Source organism: Ischnura elegans, chromosome 8, assembly GCF_921293095.1.
Source record: "Ischnura elegans chromosome 8, ioIscEleg1.1, whole genome shotgun sequence".
NCBI classification, from domain to species: domain Eukaryota; kingdom Metazoa; phylum Arthropoda; class Insecta; order Odonata; family Coenagrionidae; genus Ischnura; species Ischnura elegans.
Window position 1 is genome coordinate 97781478 of NC_060253.1, and position 20974 is coordinate 97802451.

General features: G+C 43.6%; 1 protein-coding gene across 2 annotated transcripts in view; it reads right to left on the bottom strand.

Moving 5' to 3' along the window:
- Positions 1–18743: 18743 nt before the first annotated feature.
- Positions 18744–20974, bottom strand: part of LOC124163608 (WD repeat-containing protein 76-like) — a 56089-nt gene continuing 53858 nt past the window's right edge. For both annotated transcript variants that reach the window (XM_046540625.1, XM_046540626.1), the window contains exon 12: positions 18744–19319. In XM_046540625.1, the coding sequence (XP_046396581.1) occupies positions 19164–19319 (156 nt within the window). In that variant the 3' untranslated portion in view covers positions 18744–19163. The remainder of the gene's footprint in view (positions 19320–20974) is intronic.

Genomic DNA, 20974 nt, shown 5'->3' on the forward strand with positions numbered 1-20974 from the left:
CCGGGGACGCGGTAATTGGGAGCCCTATGCTGCTTTGCCTGCCAATGACGTCATTTCGTAGCTGATGCAGGAATTGCGGAATGCGGGCACTTGAAATATTAACGGCGAAATTTAGCCTAGATCATTTACACATTTTTTCCCATTTAATTTATGTTTTCGTTATTCTTTCCTATTTTAGGGAGTGACGCGCAGAAAGGGGATATCTGCTTAAAATATGCAGCCATATTCCATGGTGGTGGAGAGGAAAAGGTAAGAATCATGTCATTCATGGAGTCTGGGGAGGTGCTCAATTCTGTTGAAAATCTGGTGGAATTATCGCGTGACCTTGTCAGAGGCATTTATCTTATGCTGCGTGCCTTGCTATCCTTCTCCTTAGCGAGCGAGGTAGATATTATGACCCCACTGTGGTTAGTCTAGTTAGCTACCTATTTTTCATATCGCGAAGGTTTTTAGTAGTAGCAGTACTGATCTTTAGGGTGCGTCGACGGCTTGGTCATTCTGCATCACTACTCAGGCATTAGATTCAAGTCGTAAATTATAAGGATCGTCACTGCATAATTTATTTATATTGGTTAGAAAAAATCAGGCATTATTTATAAAAAATTTAATTTGATTAAACAGACTTGTTTCTCTGGGAAACTAAACTATATCATTCAGACTAGTCGGGATTAGAGAAGGTTTTTATTCTGCCCGCGTAATACATTCACGGCAGCAAGCGCTTGTCTTGGACCTCCCTTTTGAAGGCATATTGCCGTATCTAGTGCCTTAAAATGAATTTACTCAATTACTCATGCCTATCTTTCAGGTTGTTCTGTACCCAGGGTACAAAGTGAACATAGGAAGGAATGCGAAGGCTAGAATCGTACATTCCGCACCGGGGAATCCGGCCAAAATGCAGCGGCAGTTGCTGCTGGAATTGAAAGGGAGGGAGTATATAATGAGCCACTCGGCCACCGGCCAGAGGTTTGACGCAGAGAAAGCCCAGAAGCAGCAGCTGTGGGCACAACTAACGTCAAGGCTTAACGCCTGCTCCAGTGCAGCTACGAAAACAGCAGAAAAGTGGGCTAAGGTAATACTGTGCTTACACTAATGTAATAGCATTGTCTTTAGTTTTATTTTTTTGGCAGTATCAGAGGAATATTTAATGGCAGGTTTGGCAGGACTGGCGGTGTGACACAAAACAAAAAGCTGCCAGGATCATGGGGCATGCCAGAGGGACAGGAGGAGGGCCATCCCTCAAAGTGACAGCCCCCACTCCTCTTGAGGAGACATTGCTGGGGTTTTTGGGCCAAGTGGCCGTGGAGGGTCATTTAGATGTACCCGACTCCATGCAGGTAGAACTATTTGCTGAATCGTAAAAACCTATAAAATGGAGTTGAATGCAGCCACAAGTGGGGAACGCGGTATTCTAGTGACAACATGTGCTATCATCTGTGCAACAGGAACCTTTCTGCCGCCAGTAATGGTTTTTCCTAGGAGACAATTCAAGGATCACATGATCAATGGTGCACCTGCAGGGACGCTGGGCTAACCATTCCGGGTGAATGTCTAAAGAACTGTTTCCATAGGTACTAAAACACTTCATTACGCACTCGCATAGTTCTAAGGGCCGTCGCACACTACTCATCTATGATAACCTTAAAGCTCATCTTTCGATTGAAGTTGTAGAAGCTCGAGCTAATGGGGTCAGCATTGTGACACTGCCTACACATTGCAGTCACAAGGTGCAGCCGCTCGACAAAGCAGTTTTGGGCCCTTCCGAGCAGATTACAACACTGCATGTGATAATTGGTTTGTAAGCCATCCCGGGAAAAGTATTACAATATTTGATGTTGCCGGAGGTGTCCTGGCAAGGAATTCACACCAACTAACATCAAGCCTGGATTTTCGAGCACTGGAATATTTCCACTCAATGAAAACATTCACACAGATAATGACTTTCTGCAATGCAGTGACAGACAGGCCTCCACCAATAGCAGACAATTTGGATGGGTAATGACGATGACGTGGTTGATGACAATCATCAGTTAATCTCAGACTGTTCTCGTAGGAACGTAATGACGATTACTCCAGGAACATCTACCAAGGTCATATCACCAGAGGCAATTATGGAATATCCAAAGGCTGGTCCAAGAAAAGTAGGAAAAAAATGAAAAAATATTCAACTGTAATTACCAGAACTGATAAAAACACTCAAGAACAAGGAGCACAGGAGATTGGAGCACCGTCATCAGAGGTTACCAGGAAAACAATGATTAATGGAAAAAAAGAACTTGTTTCTCTCACCAGTTGAGGATGCTGACGAGAATGAAGAAGAATCAGATTTTATAAGCAGTTCATCTGATGAGGAAGTAATAGAAGATACATTCTTTGACATGCAAACCCAATACCTAACAAATGGGTGTTGGTAGAATATAGAGGGGTAAAAAATATCAGGCTATTTTATATTGGGCAGGTTTTAGAAATCAATGGGGAAAATCTGACGATTAACTTTTTTCAGAAAGGGAATACTCAGTATTCATAAACTACCGTGAAAGATGAAGGACCTGTAGCATTGCCCCAAGTGAGAGAAGTATTAAATGAACCACTAATCCACAGAGGACATTACGACTTTAGGTGTGCATTTCCCCAGCATCTAACATATAGCTTGTTCTAGGCCCTATTTATGGTAGACATTTTCATTTATTGATCGAAAATAAATCTATTTATTTTTAATATATTATTATTTTATATTTTCGTATTTTTTATTGCACATTATCTAAGCCTTATGTGTGACTTATCTGTTTACTACTTTTTATAAAATTTGATTGAATAAAAACTAAATATGCATTTGTGTGCTTGTATTATTGTGTTGTAGTCTCTGTCCCATTGTGTACAGCAGCTAGTCCCACTGTGCACTCCCGTGGTACACAATAGGGCACTTGGAATGAATGAAAAAAATTAATTGTATGCACAGTTATTTGAATGAAGCAAAATGATATGGGTAATATAGTAGCCAGGTAAGTAACTTATGCCATTAAGTTGAAATGGTGGCCTACATATCAAAATGCTGTTCTTGCCATTGAAAAACAAAAAAAAACGTCTCACTGTGTACCAATCTCCCCTATTCCTTCGTTTGCGTTGCTCCGGCTCGTTCTTTTAATACACAAAACAAGGGCACAAAGCGGGACCCCTAATGGTTACCCCAAATGCGAGACTAAGGGGAAGTATGTTGCTAATAGAGTAAAACTCCCAAAAAACTAACTGCCCCCTTAGGACTGATGAGAGGTTTTCTCAAAGAGATGATAGCCAACATCACATTGGGATTTCTCCTCTAGAGAAAATTTCTGGACTTGGAATGGTGTCATGTTTTCATTTGACTATGTTGTGCTGCATTAGAACATGGGCAAAACCCACTTGAAGCACACGCCCCAGCGAAGAACGCGGCACCACGTGACCTCCCCTCACACCACACATCTTCCCCTCATCTCCTCTCACACCTTCCCCACTCCGGCCCGCTGCCTTCCCCTTACACCACGCGATTCCCCCACTCTCGCCCTCAAACGCGCACCTGGCCTCACACCACCTCCTCATCGAACGCGTCACCACGTGTCTCAGCGGAGCACCCTCATTGGACGGAGGGCGGCCAGGGAGAGGTATATAAGGAGGAGCCCGAAACCAGGGAAGGCAGTCATACAGTCGCATTCGTGCTCTCGTACCGTGCAGACGTGTTTTTAGTTCGCTCCGCTTTTTGAAAAAATTAAGGCTTCCGCTGCTCCTGACTTCCCCTACTCTCCCGTACCCGATCTACGCCCGCTTGAAAATTATTTTTCTTTTTGAAAAAAACACTTCCGCGAATGAAGAGCCCTCCAGTGAGCTAAGCAGTCGCTGCGTCGGCACGAAAGAAGTGCTGATTAACTTCCCCAGCGTCGGAAGGCAGTCCAGTTGCGCTCCAGCTCTCGTAGAGATCAGACGTGTTTTCCGTTCGCTCCGTTTTTTGAAAAAAATAAAGACTTCCGCTCCTCCTGACTTCCCCTACTCTCCCGTACCCGACCCACGCCCGCCTGGACCTCTCTCTCCTCGGCCTCTTTGGCGGCTTCCCTGAAAGGGGTTGCCGACAAAGGGAAAAATGACCTCCCTCGAGGGCGTCGCTCTCGACACTTCCAACCCCGCCTTGCAAGAGGCGACCTTACCCATGAATGCACCAACTCCTTCCCCTCCCCTGGAGGAAGAGTCTTTCAAGACCGTGCGGCATCACGCAGTTGTGGTAGGCGCGTTATTCTCGGAAAACGGCACGCTCAAGCGGCGCCCTTTCATGACGGCCGACGAGGCCGCCGTCAAAAGAATCAAGGCTTCCCCTGAGCCTTTTCTCACGACAAATAGATTCGAGCCTCTCACTGACGTTGAGGACGAAATTCCTAAAAATACCGCCGGCAAAACCAAACGGCGAAATTCCGCGTCCGTAGCTTAGTCCTCGGGTAGGTCTTCTCCCGCCTCTATGGACACCGCCCCGCCTCAAGCCTCCGCCTCAACCAAGCCCACCGGCGGCGACGTTGCCAAGTCGGCAACCGCCGCGCCCGCAGCAAAACAATCCCTCACAAAGCGAAAACTTCCGGCACCCAAGGTGTACGACGTGGAAGACACCACGCTTTTCCGGAACTTCGTACGTGCCACCGTAACGGGGAAAGATTTTAAAATCCAGTATATCGGACGGGACGCTCAAGTCCTTCTGACAAATCAATCCGACTACGCGACGCTCCACAAGGCACTCGCGGAAAACCAAGCGCAGATGACCACCTGGGCCTCTGCGGACGAGCGACCCGAATCATTCACGATTCGCGGCTTTCCGGCTCATCAGAACATGAACGATATTCTGGATGACATGAAAGAGATGGGAATAAACGCCCTTCGCATTCGGCAAATTAAACGGGAAAACCGCCCTCAGCCGGTTTTCGTCGTCTCCGTTATTCCATCGGATGCCTGGCCAACAGACCGCATCCTTAAAATCAGGGAGATCGGATACCAAGACTGCCGGCTCACGCGTTTCATACACATGGATCCGCAGATCTGCTACCGCTGTGCGCGATTCGGTCACGGATCGGATCGCTGCACGGCGGCAGCAAAATGCCTACGATGCTCGGGACCGCACGCTCTCCGCGACTGCTCGCAAGACACTCAGGCCCGCTGCCCCACATGCAGCGGAAGCATCCAGGCTTTTCCAAAGAATGCCCCGTCTTCATGGAGCAGAAGAAAAGGAAGGTAAACGCTCGCGAATCTTTCTAAGGAGCGTGAAAGAGAGCGCGAACGTGAACGCAGAAAACGCCGCAAACTCCGCAAAAGAGCCGCTCAAAGAGGAGCCGCAGCACCGATACGGACTCCTTCTCCGAGTCGTCAGATAATGACACCGATGCCGCACCACCTGCACCCGCCAAGCTGCGCGCACCCGTGCCTGCTTTCACTACTTCCCTTAGGGAACAGAAGCCGATTGACACCCTCGTCGGTCTTCCTAGCCTAACGGGTTCGTCCCCTACCTCAACCGATTGCCCCGGCCATCGTGGGCGGAACGGAGACGCAGTCGCGCCCGCCATAACCGTCAGGAGCGCGCCCACCGGCCCCGGGTGCCCGTTCTACGGACACCCCCGCTTCCGGACAACGCCCACCGGAGCCCATCCCCTTCTGAGGAGGACTACTGGACCTGGGTGTAGGAGTCTGGACGGAGCCCGTGGCCGGTCCTCAGCCCCCTGACGCCACCCTACCACCTACGGAGGCTGGACCCGCCCCCGACGCCGCAGACTCCAGAGCTGCCGTGGAACAGCGAAGACCCCAGGATCCTGTTCGGGTCTCCGGAGATGCCTGCACGGACCGACCCGGCCTTAGCCCCGCGGGAGCAGTAGCTGTAGCCCTCGCCCGCCCATACTGGCGGGCCCATTATACAATTTCACTGACCCTTGTACGAAGGATCATTAAACGCACCCTCCGGGTGTTTTAAATCTTTACTCTGAAAGTCTTTTCTTCCACGATGCTTACCCGATCCCGTGTACCGGGGTGGGTCTCTCTACCACCTCCGGAGGTCGCTGGACCCGCGACAACTATGAGCATGCCTGAATGTTTAAAAAAGAATGATCTTTAGAAAGAGACTAAAAGGTCATCGAAGTTAAGAGTGAAAAGGTAATAAATATATTTTATTATTCAAGTTTCTTTCGTACCCAGGGAGTATCTGAGACCGCCACCACCTGCTCAGCACCTCGATCTACCTGCCGATGACGAGGTACTTAAGTATTTACAATGCTTAAGAATGATAGAAACTCTGAAATTTGAACCGAGGGACCACCACGACGTCGACTTCCTTCTCGGCCTGGCTGCAGATTGGCAAACCCATGCCGAAGCCACAAAAAGACTCCTTTACAACTGGGGCCGGATCCTGCTTGCAGTAGTCACCATGGGGTGGCGGACACCCTCCGGCTCGACCTAATTGTACCAACCGAGGTCCTACGCTTACCCAAAGGCTTCCAGTTTACCCAAAGTCAACCATTGGTGCGGAGACCCTGGAAAGGAGTTCCGCCAAGAGGCCTGGAACATCAGCAGCCCTTTCGAGGTCAGCCCCGGAGAGGACGGGGGAGGGCACGAGCCATGAATTACTAATGGCCCCTTCTTGCCACAATTACGAGAACCTGTCACCGTGGATGGCGAGATCCTACAGCATTGGAAGGACTCAGGTGAGCCGGAAGACACAGAAACCCTCTCTGACGATTAAACCCCAATCGACATCCCGGATGTCCCGGAGGACCTCGTCTCCCTTGACGAGCTCAACGCTTCGGAAATGAAAGTATCATCCATCCGGAAATGAAAGTATCATCATCCCGGCGGTGAGTGAGTCGATGTATATGAAAATCTTTATTAAACATGAACAGTCACACATTGTGACCTGTACCTGGGTAACCTCCGCCGCCAACCCGGCTGACGAACTCTCACGGGCCGTTCGCTAAAATGGTGGTCGGCGAAGTACATAAGCGGCCGCGCGCGCTAGCGGAGCTCGCGATCGATCACACATCCCGCCGTATATATAGTTGGAGTTTTCCGGAAAAGGATATACCTGTGGTATCGTACCATATCGGAGAATGGTCCTTGATGGAGCAGCCGATCTACTATACACAGAAAGCGGTCAACGCCCGATATTCACCGAGACCGACGAATCAGTCTCCCCGGCCAGGCCAGGGGCATCTCCTGGATGCTTCCGGCTCGGCCACCAGCCGACCGTTCGGTGCCAACGCACCGTCTGACAACGGAACAGTTCCCGTTGGCGCGCTCTCCGGGCGCGTCAAGCGAATCAAGGTGAAGCCACACTTCAATGAGACCATGGCCACCGGTCGACCCGCTGCAGATCTGAACGCGCTCCAAACGAGCTTTTTGGACCTGTTGCACCACCTCCAAGCTGTTCCCCAGGAGACATTTCACGCCATCATCGCGGATTTGCCGTCGAAAGGCTACATCGTTCCCGCGCCTCCTCAATCATCGCCAGCCAACCCGGCGACCTCGCCTGCGCCATCGCCCCGGCCTGCCCGCAAGCCAAGCAGCAGCCATTGGGCTTAAAGAGGGCCAACTCTACCATTCAGCCTTTGCTACCTGCCAACCCGGCCAATTCGCGGACTCCGGAGGACCCAAAGAGGACCAACACCGCGTTCAGCCGCAGATGTCTGCCAACCCAGTCACCCCTGAGACACCAGCGATTCCTGTGAGAGCCAACACCACGCCTGCTGAGCCTGCTGCCTCCACATCCAATCAACATACAGTATCGGTGAGTCCTAACTCCCCCTCCAGCCAGTCTTGTGAAGCGCACGCCCATTGTAACAGCCTGGACGGCTATTCCGTGGTGGCGGCACGCCGTAGAGGCTCAAAGGGGAAAACTGTTCCCCTTGCTACATTCCAATCGTCTAATAGATATGAATTGCTAACTCCAGATCCTTCAGATTTTGTTTCAATTCCAACAATTTCTAATTCAGATTCATCTTCAGTTATTAAAAAAAAAAACAAAAATTCCGCCAATCTGCGAGGCCGACACCACGAAATGGCCTACTCTATATCCAAAACTCGTACGTTCATGCTCAATTCCGCCAATTTCACATGCAACTAGTACAACCTCGGCCATCATCAAATGTCAATCTGTGAGTGATTTTACATTAGCGAAGTCCATTCTTAATGAACTCTCTGTACCGTATCGTACGTATCAACTGCCAGAGAATCGCCGTAGGGAATTTGCTTTGCGTGGCACCCTTCCGTCATTGGCGGACGACTTTATTTTAGAAGAATAAAAAAACAAAGGTTTTCCAGTAATTTCAGTTCCCAGAATTATGTCAACGCGGCCAAGCAACGCCCAGCGTGAAAATGGTTTAAATTCTGTTCCGGCATATCCAACTGGCGAATGCCACGTAACCACTGAACCTGATATTGACATTCAGTCATTTTACAAAACTAAACTCATTGCTGGTTTGAGTATTAAAATCTTAGATTACAAAAAACCGCTCGTCCCTATCCAATGCCACCGTTGTCAAGGCATTGGGCATACAAAAAATCTTTGTGCACTGCATCCTATATACGTTAAGTGCGGTGAAAATCACTTTTTCTGAATGTTTTGTGCCTGAGGAATCTCAGCCGAAATGTGCTCATTGCGGCGAACAGCACACAGCTAGCTACCGTGGCTGTGTGCAGTTCACTAATTTTGCTTCAAGAAACACACTTATCTCCACACCAATCTTTATACAATCAACATTTCATCGTTTACGGACTGGACCGCGTCACCAGGGGAGGAGGAGTGTCTTGATCCGTAAAAACCTTCATTCCCTTCTAAATTCCCCATTTCCGGACACCTTCGAAGCTCTTAGTATTGCGATCAACACAAAAGCCGGTCCCATTAACATCTTCTCTGTATATCATGTTCTCCAAACGACTTAGCATGGAGTCTCTCGAACGCCTGTTTACTAGCTATCCTAACGGCCTGTTCTTCGGTGATTGGAACTGCAAGCACCCCAGTTGGAACAGCAACAAAATCAATGCCGACGGTAAAATGTTATACTCTTTCATCCGCAACAGAAATTTCTCTATTTTACAGTCCGGCCGCCGAGAGTTGTCCGTTGACAGCTCAGAAGAAGGGGTGGGGAAATCTTCGCCAAAACGGTTTGCAGCCAATCGCTGTCCCCCAAACGCAACGTTGTCACATGCAAATGAATCACCGAAACAAGCCTTAATCACCAAAACAAAACTATCCATAGATTGTATCTTTGCTCTTTCGTGCGTTCTTAGTTCACTGTGCTGTAGGTGTTGCTGTGCTGGTGTTGCTGTGTGTGGTGGTGTTCTGGATAGTTACTTGTGCTTTTTCCAACGCTTTTCACGAAAACTTTTCCGCGCTTTCAACGGAAGTATTTCATTAAAGTGGGTAAAGAAGGCTTCGAGTTTCTTTGTTTGACATAGTATTTCTGATTGATTTAATCTTCTGTCATCATAAGCGGGAAGAAACGTGGTCATGGTGTGACATTGAATTCCCAAACACGGGAATTAATCGCGAGTATTTATCAATACTTTGAAAAGGAAGAATTCCATGACAGTCCCCAAATTCAATTAGCAAGAGTGATATAACAGCTTAAGCATGCGGAATCAGTTCCAAATCAGTTTCGAGGATCCTGAAAGAAAAACATGGTGACCGTAATAGTGAAAACATAGAACCTCCTGTTTTAAGAACACCCGGCAAGAAAAGGCGCAGGCGAAGTCAGAAAACTAACATTTACAATTTCAATGAGGAGGCAGTCCGTAGGCATATCCACGGTTACTACGAGAGAAGGGAATATCCAACTGTCCGGAAACTTTTGATATCCTTGAAAGAAGCAGATCTATTTGATGTTGGACGGACAAGCCTTCGAACCGCCCTGAGAAAAATTGGCTTCAAGTGGAAAAAGTTTTCCGGTAATAGGAAAATTTTAATGGAAAAAGGAGACATTGTTGCTTGGAGGGGGAAGTTCTTAAGAGAAATAAGCGAAGTTGATTTGAATTCCGTAGTTATGCTGGATGAGACGTGGGTTAATGCAGGACATTCGAAGACTGATTTGGACGGATGAAACTGCGAAGGGAACGATGCCAGCTCCAGTTGGCAAGGGCTCCAGATTGATTCTTCTGCACGCGGGACATCTGAAGGTTTTGTGCCTAACGCCACACATTTATTTAATGAGAGTAAAAACTCTGGGGATTATCATAGTGAGATGAAAAATGAGACCTTCAGAAATTGGTTCGTCAACCAGCTGTTGCCGAACATAAAATCGCGAAGTTGTATTGTGATGGAAAACGCCCCTTACCACAGCATAAGGATAAATAAATCACCCACAGGGAAGTGAGTAAATAAGGACATAATAGAGTGGCTGCAGAAGCAAAGGGCTAACCAGGTAGTTGAAGGACTGAATAAAATGGAATTATTACAATTATGTAAGTATTACCTGCCTCGTTTCCCTGTATATGAAATTGACGAAATAGCGAAAGAAATCGGACATAAAGTGCTGAGATACTGGAGTCCTTTATATGATTGTTTTTTTCCTAGAGTTATCATTCACACTCCGGCATTTAAAACATTGTCATTACAACGCTATAGAGTTAATTTGGGCTCAGGTGAAAACTTACGTTGCGGAACGGAATAAAACGTTTAAAATTCAAGATGTGATGACATTGACTCAAGAGGCTATTTCTGAGGTGAATGACTCGAAGTGGAAAAAAGTGGTCCTCGATATTTCGCGGGTGATTGAAGAGGCGATCACGACCGAATGTGAGACCAACTAATCATCAGTCTCAACGGGGGTAGTGACAGCAGCTCCGAGAACACGTCTGATGAATCCCGCTCTTCAGAGAAATTAGATATAGCTATAAAGGTATAGATCTTTCATTGCAATACTAAATTTCTCTACGCATATATATTTTTTCATCCACATAAACACTTTTAGAATGACTTTCCACTCCAGATATGTACGTGAGTCCAGACCAACAGAACTCGAAGGCGTATATCCTTTAGAGTGATGAGTAGTAGGCGCAGCTACGTTTCTGGGTTGTCCTACGCGTCGATTCATCTTCGTGACGACAGTTTCGCCGGCGTTGCAGCAGCCGTCTTCAGGTTTGAAAAGGGCTTCAAGTGTGATGTGTTTGTTGCCGGCACCGCAGTTAGTAAACCAAAGAAAAATTCCTAAGAAAGTTATTGTTTCTCGAAGGAAGGGATTACTCTCAATTATGTTGCGTTTTAAAAGCATAGGATAAAACGAATAGAAGGAAAATTACTTGCTTCATTTAATGTCAAATCAGAAACTGCATTTGGTTACCTGGAGTCCTTTCTATGTTTGTTTTTTTCCTAGAGTTATCATTTACACTCCGGCATTTAAATTAGCAGCATTTTTCTATAATTACTTAAATTACCAGTTCGTTTGAGGGCAATTCGTGATATTTGTGCGATCGCTATTTTTCTCAGTGAGGGCAGAGTAGTAGGAAATAAAAGGATAAAAAGGTAATGATGACCGCCACTCTTCCGTTGGCCCTTCACGCCCGTCGTCCCTTTCGGCGCCTTTCTTCACGGAACCCTTTTTTTACATGCGAGGTGGGCGTTTCCCTTTCTTACCTGGCAACATTGCCCCCTACCCCTTCTAGCTGTCAACGGACAGCTCTCGGCGGCCGGACAGTATATTTATGTTACATAGCATAGTTATAGTCCAGTAAACATGAAACCAGAAAAAACTCTCAACAAAAGACAACTCTCGGCGGCCGGACTGTAGCTCCTTTGCAACCAACCCATTACGCCCCACGATCGTGTGACGTAATAGATTTCGGCCTTTCTCACAACCTGCCCCGCATTTTTGGTTAATTTAATCAAACGCCGTAATGCCGCCCGTAGAACATGGCAAATTTCTAGAATCCAAAATGATAAATCGGCTTACAATAAATTGTTATCTAGTTAAAAAATAAATTAGCAAGCATAGCCAAGCCCATTGGGAATAACATATCAGCACCTTGCTTTCGAAAATTCACCCTACATTTCTCCAGAAATGTATACCAGCCCTATATGGCGGACAATAAAATCGCTTAAAAATCGGCAAACATTTTTTTATCCTCCCATTGGTTCAGATTCCGGACTTATTTTCGATCCTTCGCACAAAGTTGAATTACAAGCTGATCACCTCCAAAAAGTTGTCTTTAGATCTTTCTTTTCGCCTATTGATAAAGAAATTAATCTTTTCTTTAATAAATTACCAGAAATTTTCAACTCTTTTCCGATTTCAACCCCTCCTTCTGTTCGCGCTATTCTTTCCGCGCTTACCGCAAGAAAAGTCTCGATAGCATTTCTAAATTTCACCCTCCCTACAGCCCAGACATGTCCCCCCGGACTTCTTATTCCCGCTAGTTAAAAGGAAGTTGAAGGGAAGGCGTTTCGACCCCATCGAGGCATCGAAAAATCTGTGACGGGCGAGCTCAAGGCGATCCCGGAGGATGAGTTTAAAAAATGTTTTCAGCGGTGGAAGAACCGCTACCAGCGGTGTATTGACGCACAAGGGTCCTAATTTGAATAGTATTAGTTGTATGATACAAAAAGTTCAATAAAACTGCCTTAAAATTTTTATTACTTTTCAATCGTACCCTGTATTAAATTCTATTATGTTTGAAAATGTGGTTTTATTTCCGCCACAGGTCCCTTTTTGCTGATAAAAAAAATGAAATCTTGTAATCTGACCCCTCGTAAGAAGAAACTGGTTAAGATAGTTAAATCCTACCAGAGGATTTTCAAAGGCTCCCAGAGTTCCTGCAGAAGTATGAGGGGATTATTAAACAATAGGATAAAGCTTTTGATGGTCTGTTTCTTTTTGTCGCCATTGGCATCCCTTTTCTTCACGGCACAAAGAAAACATTCCTCTACCTTACCTAGGAATAGGTGGACATTTGAGGGAAAAACAACTGCCGTATCCCTCTTCAAGAGGAGCCCACGGGTTTATAGTTAATTGAGAATCTTCTGTTCTCTTCCATATAAGATAACCCTCACTGACCTCCTAATCTGTCAGTTTTTCAGCTGGCTTAAGTCCCCTATCATCTCTAGCCTGGCATCACACGCTGCTGACATGAGTGGCAAGAACTTACACTGCATATTGACGTTTGATGAGATGTCCATCAGACCAAGTCTCACCTACAACCATAAGCATGACAGATTTGAAGGTTTTGAAGATGATGGACCAACCAGAACTCCTGAGATTTAGAAGCAAGTCCTTGTGCTTGCAGTACAGGGTCTTTTAGAAGCAACGCATTGACTATTGCGTGAGTGCTAAATGTATACCTGCCAAGAAGTTGGTGTCCATCATTAAAGCTGCCTTTAGAACTATGACAGAAATGAATTTAAATAAAACTGCAAGTGTGACATGGAAACCAATAATGACAAGGCCATAAAACTTCTAGGTGCCACACTTAGTAAGCCCTCTTTTGTGTATGAGGACTAAACTATTCACGCCATATTCGACGCCCCTCATTTGCTTAAGTGTTTTAGAAATTTATTTCTAAAATACGACATCCAGGTGAAAGCAGGAGAACCTGGGATGACCGCCATTTTGGCAAAATGGGAGCACATCCTCAACCATCACAAACTATAGGAACTGGATGAGACCATTCCCCTCAGAAAGTTGCTTCGTCTAAATGAGAAGGATATCAACCCAATGGGTTAGAGAAATTTAACTTTCTATTAACTTTTCCAGGTGGATAACCCACGGAGGCTTATACAACAGCATCACTGATAGGTCTCATGGACGAGATATCTGATAGCTGCAATGCATCAAAAAAGGGCAACAAGCCTCTTCAGTAAGTTGTTAAAGATGGCAGTCCAAATGTTGCCTTTTGGCGGGATGCGTACAAGAAGATTGAAGATGTGACATTCTTATATGGAGGCGGGAAAATTCTTTGCACCATCTAAAAAAGGCTGGCTCTTCACTCTAGGGGGTCTGCAGAATTTGTAGAATCAGCTCCACGGCACTGGCACCTGCCTGGAAACCCAGAATTTGAACCAAGACCCACTTAAGAATTGTTTTGGGCAAATTCGTTTTAACTGTGGGTCCAACAGGTTTCCAGCACTTGGAAATTGTATTGGTAGTTTTGAAACTGTGCTTGTAAATCGTGTGTCCACGAAGGTGAAGGCGAGAAATTGTGAGCCTGATACGCTGAGTCTTTTGTGAGATTTTGGTTGGCTGGTGAAAGGTGAATATGACTCCGAAATCCGTTTTATGCATCTGATATTGTATGTATTGCTTCATTTCCAACAAATATAGTCAGCGGAGGGGGGCATAAAGCCTTCTGCAATATTTTGAGGAAAATTTCTCCTCTCTCTATGGTCACCACAGTGTCTCGCATAATGTTAATGTACCGTCTCATGTTCATCTAGATGTGTTAGCTTATGGTAAATTGGAAAAGATCAGTGCCTTTAAGTTTGAGATAAAGCTGAAGGGCATTAAGAATATGGTGCACAAATATAAATTTTTTTATAAACACTAATATATGCACTACAATCCTCCTCATTTTTTTTAATTTTGTAATTTCTCTTTGCCTACTACAATGGCCTGGAAGATAAGTCGCATTTGGTGCACTTGCTAGACGAGGTGGTCCACTGATCTGCACCGGCTCTAAGGGTGCAACTAAGTCCACCAGTCTTGTGCCTGAGAGCTGGCTATTTGCTAAGGGGGGCAGCTCTCTTTGTTATTGGTCACTTACATCATGTTCTTCTCCTGTGACAACCATAGTCCAGAAGGTTGTCTCCCCATGCGCTCGGGTCCGTGGGGGCGCGGCTCCCCAAAGGAAGATTACCATCTTCCCCCCGTGCGGGTAACTATTCGTTATTCTCTGCACCTTCCACAAGGGAAATGAGTGGGAATGGGAAATGATCATCGAGTTTTTGTTTAAGTACAATATTTCCTATTTCAATTCGTTTCCTTTACGTAAGTGTTCATTGAATTTTGAGGAGAATTGTCTATATTATATTGGTTATTTGTGGTCATACTTCAATAATGGTAATTGAAACTTATGTATTCATGTGTTCCTTTTTGCCCTGGTATGAGCACTTTTTCACTTTCGTTGCACTAGGGTAATCCATGCGTAAGAAACTGATCAGCGAGCAATTTCACAGGTTCAGATGACAGACTTGTTAATACTTGTGCTGATGGGTGCGTGGGTTCGGGCTTGGTCATGTCTATTTCGAAGGAGTACCAGGACACAGTGTAGGTAAAAGTATCTATTTTTGCATAGAACATCATGGAAAAACATCTGCATTCCTTGCCACCCTGACCAATTTTATTGCTTATATCTGCTTGGGTGTTTTGCTTCAGTTTTCAATCATTTCTCGTTGAATTCTTAGGTTTGATATTAGAATAGGCTAAAAGCACAATTAGGAAGTTTAGGCCTGTTGGATAAAACATTTGCGCAGGCAAAAATAAGTTGTACTTAAAATTGGTATTTGGCATTTCCACTTGCCTCTGTCTGAAGAGCTTCATCTTCCCTCTGCAGGTCTCCCACCACAGCCACTTACAGAACCTATACTTGCTCACATTTAGAGAATTCAGGGGACCATACAGTTTTAACCAGAATGTACACCAACTGGCAAAAGGACAGTCAGGGTAGTCACCTTCTCTATAAGAATTAAGCTCAGACATGCAAATCCTCCACTACCTCATGTGGTTTTCACAAACTGTGCTCCAATTCTATTTTACCTCATCGCCTACATCACACTCAATTTTCTGACACGAGTCATTATAAGCAACCGTTTATCAATGCACTAGAATCATCAAACTAATGAAGCCGGAGGCACAAGATCTCTTAGCAGGTCCAAGACATTTCAAGAGGCATTTCCATACTCCTAAATCCCTATACAAAAGGATGAGGTTTGGGTATTTACTATGTCTTCTCGCCCAGAGGTCCATCAGGGCATTTTCTAAGGAATGGGTTGGACCATGGAAGGGAAAACAAAGGGATTGGACAGCAATAATTAGCTAGCCTATGAATGACCATCAGTATACATTGGAATAGGCTACATTTAAATCCCAATCTGTGCCACAGTACGATCAACAGAAGTACCACTCCCTTTTTATGCACTAGGAACTTTTGCTAAGCCCACCATTTAAGAAGGGCAGTGCTTGGCAGGTGGAGATCAACCAAATACAAGAGCATAAGGCTTTGAACACCAAATAATTAGTGCATGAACGCAGTTGATAAAGTCAGAATGTCTTCTGACTACACCTTCAACAGTATTTCCGTCATGGCTCCCCCAAACAATGAGGTAATCGCCATTCATTCGAAAAAAAGCTAATCAGCAGAGCAAGTTTGCATCCACAAATTTACCATGACAACCTACTCAAAGATAAAGATAATTGAGAAGAAATAGGTTACCAGAAACAAGTATTTTGATGTCCAGAACACAATTACATTATCACTGAGAAACCCAGGAATTTTCTCCACAATCCTGGGGACTGGTGATGGACATAAAGATAGATTGAAGCATTCATGGAAGCACAAAGCAAGTAACAAACCCAAAATACAGTGAGAAAATGAAATCAGGGGAATTGAAGTTTTGCTTCAAGAAGATTGAAGCATTGTAATGCAACAGTAAATCAATGTTCATAAAGTTGGACGCTTCACAATTCCAAGATGCCGATCTGCCAAGGAGCTGGGAGGAGGGAAACCACTCGACAAGGTGGGAATATATGCATTATCAACACTAAAAATGAAAATATAATAACACACTATGCCTTCACATTGAATTATTTTCATTCCACAAGAACCAGCCTTTCAGTCTTCTAGCCTAAAACATAATTGGCTATAATTAAGAATAACAAGACTATTATAAATACTATAAAATTGCTAAAAATTAAACTTTAGCATCATTACACTTTTTCATATCTCATAAGGAATCTTTGAATTTATTTTTTTGGGCCTCAGCATAAATTCATCTACACACTACCTCCAGCTAAATTCGAACGTATGCTGTACCATGTTGGCATGTACCACATAGGCGTGTTGTATACCACATTTGCACAATTTGAAGAGGAACATATTATAAGACAACTCCTTTTTTTTGGACCTCCACTTCAGGAAAAAAAATAACTTCAACAATTAATTACCATACATCTTCAAATATAATTACCTGTTTTGCCCAAAATCTCCACAGGATAAGTAATATTGTGGCTTTTATCATGGCCTCCTTCAATAATCTAGTTTTAAAGGAGGCAATGCCAATATTGAAGTGCAACTACTTGAGTGACTACTTAGCCTACCTGAACACCACCGTCAAGGTATAAATTACAGTGTTCAACATAATTATTTGCTGTTCTGTCATTTACGAAAGTTTCGTAAATGACGATCCTTTATTAGACATAAGATTTGCTTTTCTGAAGGGGTTGTGAGGAAAATAGGTATCTTTGTGCTGATAAGGTATAATGAATTCATTTGCAATTTCTTTTAACTGCAGATAGTGTGTTGGAAACATTGAGACACCTATATTTTTAGTTTTTTTTTAACCATTGCCTACTCCTTGAGCTATTCACAGAGAAAAATAAACAACCTCAACCCTCTCGTATATATGCTGATGACCTCAAAAAACTCTAGCTGAGAAAATTACAGTTTCTCAGCCTTGTGCACAGGCCTCACATGGCAAATTGTTCCTTGCACTCAATGAAATGTTCTCCTTGAAGGTAGAAATGATATAGAACTCCAATGATGTCACCAAGTAGATAATGAAAATCAGGTGGCAACTTTCACAATCCCTTATTTTTAACTTTCGCGAGAATGGAGGAATGGAAATCTTTCCCTTACATGTACTGTTCTCTTAATCAATTACCACTTCAGATCTGAGAGAATGGGTTACACCAGTAATTCCTAACAAAATTCAAACATATCATGTCCTGTTAGTCAAATTACTTAAACACAGCTCCATTAGTTAAGAAAATGTGCATTTTAATACATTTTAGGTACCTAGTCTAAATTCTACCTTGGGAAACAGAAAAGTAGTCTCCAATGGTCAGAACGCTAGGTTCTTTTCTGTTTCACTATTGAGGCCATAGAGCTCTCTTTACCTGTTCGATCCACCTAGGGACCTTTCCAGACACTTATACTGTAAAAAAGTCACATACCTGCAATCCCTATCCTCACCTAGCACCAGAGGACAGAATTTTAAATGATGCAGTCAGTGATGCTCGCACAAAATGGTGTAAATCAATGGAAAACTCAGATCCAAGATTTGAGAACTACATCTATGGAGCTAGGCTGGGGTGGTGACTTTAACTCTCTGCACATGTTATCAATTTAACTTGATATTCCAGTTTTGTACTAGCAAGGTATCTTAATAATCCTTCTCCTTTTCTTTGAAATTTTATGTAGCCTCATATTTCCTGACCAGGTTGTTTCTATATCCTCATAACCTTAACCACTGTGCTCCAACAGTAAATAAAGCTCAGTATTACCACAAATGCACTGTAAAAAAGAAAAAATATTAACAGTGACAGTGAAGTTGGGTAATAATCATATGAATTGAGGAAGCCTCACACTCTTCAGCACTGCACAGCCAGGACAAACATGGTCCTATCAACACCCAATACCAAAGCTTCCAAAGAAATATGACACTTTTGAAAAACAATAGCGTATATTATTTAATATTTGAATTTCAAAATTTGCAAAAAAAGCTGTCAGTAGAAAAATTCAATGAAAGAATAAAAAACAACATTCTTTTTTCCATATTATGAAGATCACATTGATACATGCATACTTTTACTGGGCTACATCATCATTCCCTGAGACAGAGAGAGAGAGAGAAAACAGAGTATCTAACTGCCATGTCAGACACACAACCACAGATAATGGCTGGCAACACATGGAGCGTCACACTGTTCCAACAACAGAATTAAAAAACCAATAACTTAGACAACTTAAAATACAAGTAACATAAATGACCCATGGCCATTAAACTCTAAATACAAATCTTAGGCTATCCATATAAAACACAGGCAACTTCATATGTTATTTTCTTTCAACAAACAGTTAAATCAATCTGAGCAAGAGGTAATATCAAAAAAGCAAACGGTAATACGAAGGGAATGGAAACACGATAATTTTCACTGAGCAGAGGCACGATGGCTGGACGAGGCAAAGGAAGGCTAGAGCAAGATGTGTACACGTCCTCCGCTGTCTGCGCATGCCAGCAGCATACGGTTGGGGTGGAAGGCATTGACGGGGCACACCGTGTTGATGGGGAAGTGGCCATCCTTGCCCAAAGCGCACAGCATGCGCCCAGGCCTCCCATATACCTCCACCTGCAGGACAAACAAGGGCATGGGTTCACTCTGGAACTCAACATAGACATTCTACAAGTGATGATGATCCAACATAACCACCACTGTCCCTCTTTTAGAACTACACAAACAGAATACCTGGATGTAAATTTAAAAAATCATGTTTTATATCAATTTATATGGACAATCTTCATATCACCTAGGGATATCAAAAAAGATGACTGAGGCGACAGAATCAAATATCCTAAATTATATAAAAACCCAAAATCTTAGATATAAAACATTTTTTTTTATTGGCAGCACTCAGCTTCACTGTCATATTTATGCAGCAAAAAATTTTGCCATGGTTAATCAACCAATTTGTCACTAATCAAAATGAGACACTAGGTTAGACTTCACTTAGGAGTACTTAGGAGTAATCACAAATTAAAGGTTGGGGAAAAAGAAATCCATTATCTTTTCGGTAGATGGCCGTAGTGATTGACTTCTCATAAAGTACAGATCAATCTACAGCAGAATCCCAATTATCCGGCTGCATTTTATACGGGTTGCAGAGTACCCGTGCATGAGTTCACGGTCCTTCGAAGTTTTCCGTTGTTCTTTATAAAATCGGACGAAAAAGCACCGAGATATTTGCATTTATTAAATACAAAGCTACTTCGGACTAATTGTTTCCATTAGAATCCCCATCTTAACCCGGCAACGCCCGACGTCACCTACAGGTGACACACTTTTGTGAACACATAAAATGCAACAATGTAATCTTAGGGGCACGGTATGTTTTCGTTACATTTCTTTGAGCCTTTCTGCACCACATACTGGATTATCATATTGTTTCGGCGACAGATGAGTCTTCAGTACGCCTTTGAATAGAAGGCAATGAGGTTGTGTGTGGATTTTAGTGACAAGACCTATTGTTATGGCCTGTAAACTTCAGAAGAGGTACGTAAATGATATTATCATTTTAGTTTTGATGACTAAGTATATGTAAGTTCTTACATAAAATAAAATGCATTGAAAATTTTCATTCATATAGCAAATGAGGTACTTCGAATTTTTTATGTCACCTACAGGTGACGTTGGGAAGTGGAGCATCTTGATGGACTGCATTTATGGGAAAGGCTTCATGGAACGTTTTCAAACTCTCCATTTCACTCATATTGAACTTTTTAAATATTCAAGCGGATTTATTCCCTGCTAATAGTTAAAACTATTTACTGTTTCTCTGAGCTTGATGGAAAATTTTCATGTCAACAATTTTTAGTGGAACTATGTGTTTATACGGAATTATTTTATTTTTTCTCTGCTTACTGTTTTGTTTAGTTTATTCTAAAATTCTGGGTAAAATACACGGACGTTAATGGTATTTTCATAATTTAATATTATGAATTTTTATTTTATAACTGTGCTTATGGTGTTAATTAAAAATATTTTAATCAATTTTTTATTTGCATTGATAATATTTCATGTTGCTCTTTTAGCTCACAACTGCACGAAATTTTAGAATATTGCAGTCTGATCACCACAGTGATAATTTGGATCACGCTGATATTATTTTAGTTCCTGAGGAAGATGGCTATGTTACGGAAGAAGAGTGGTGATGAAACAGTGGCAGATATAAATAATTTGCCACCGAGTATACTTCGCTTACAAGTGGAAATAAGCACTCACTCGTA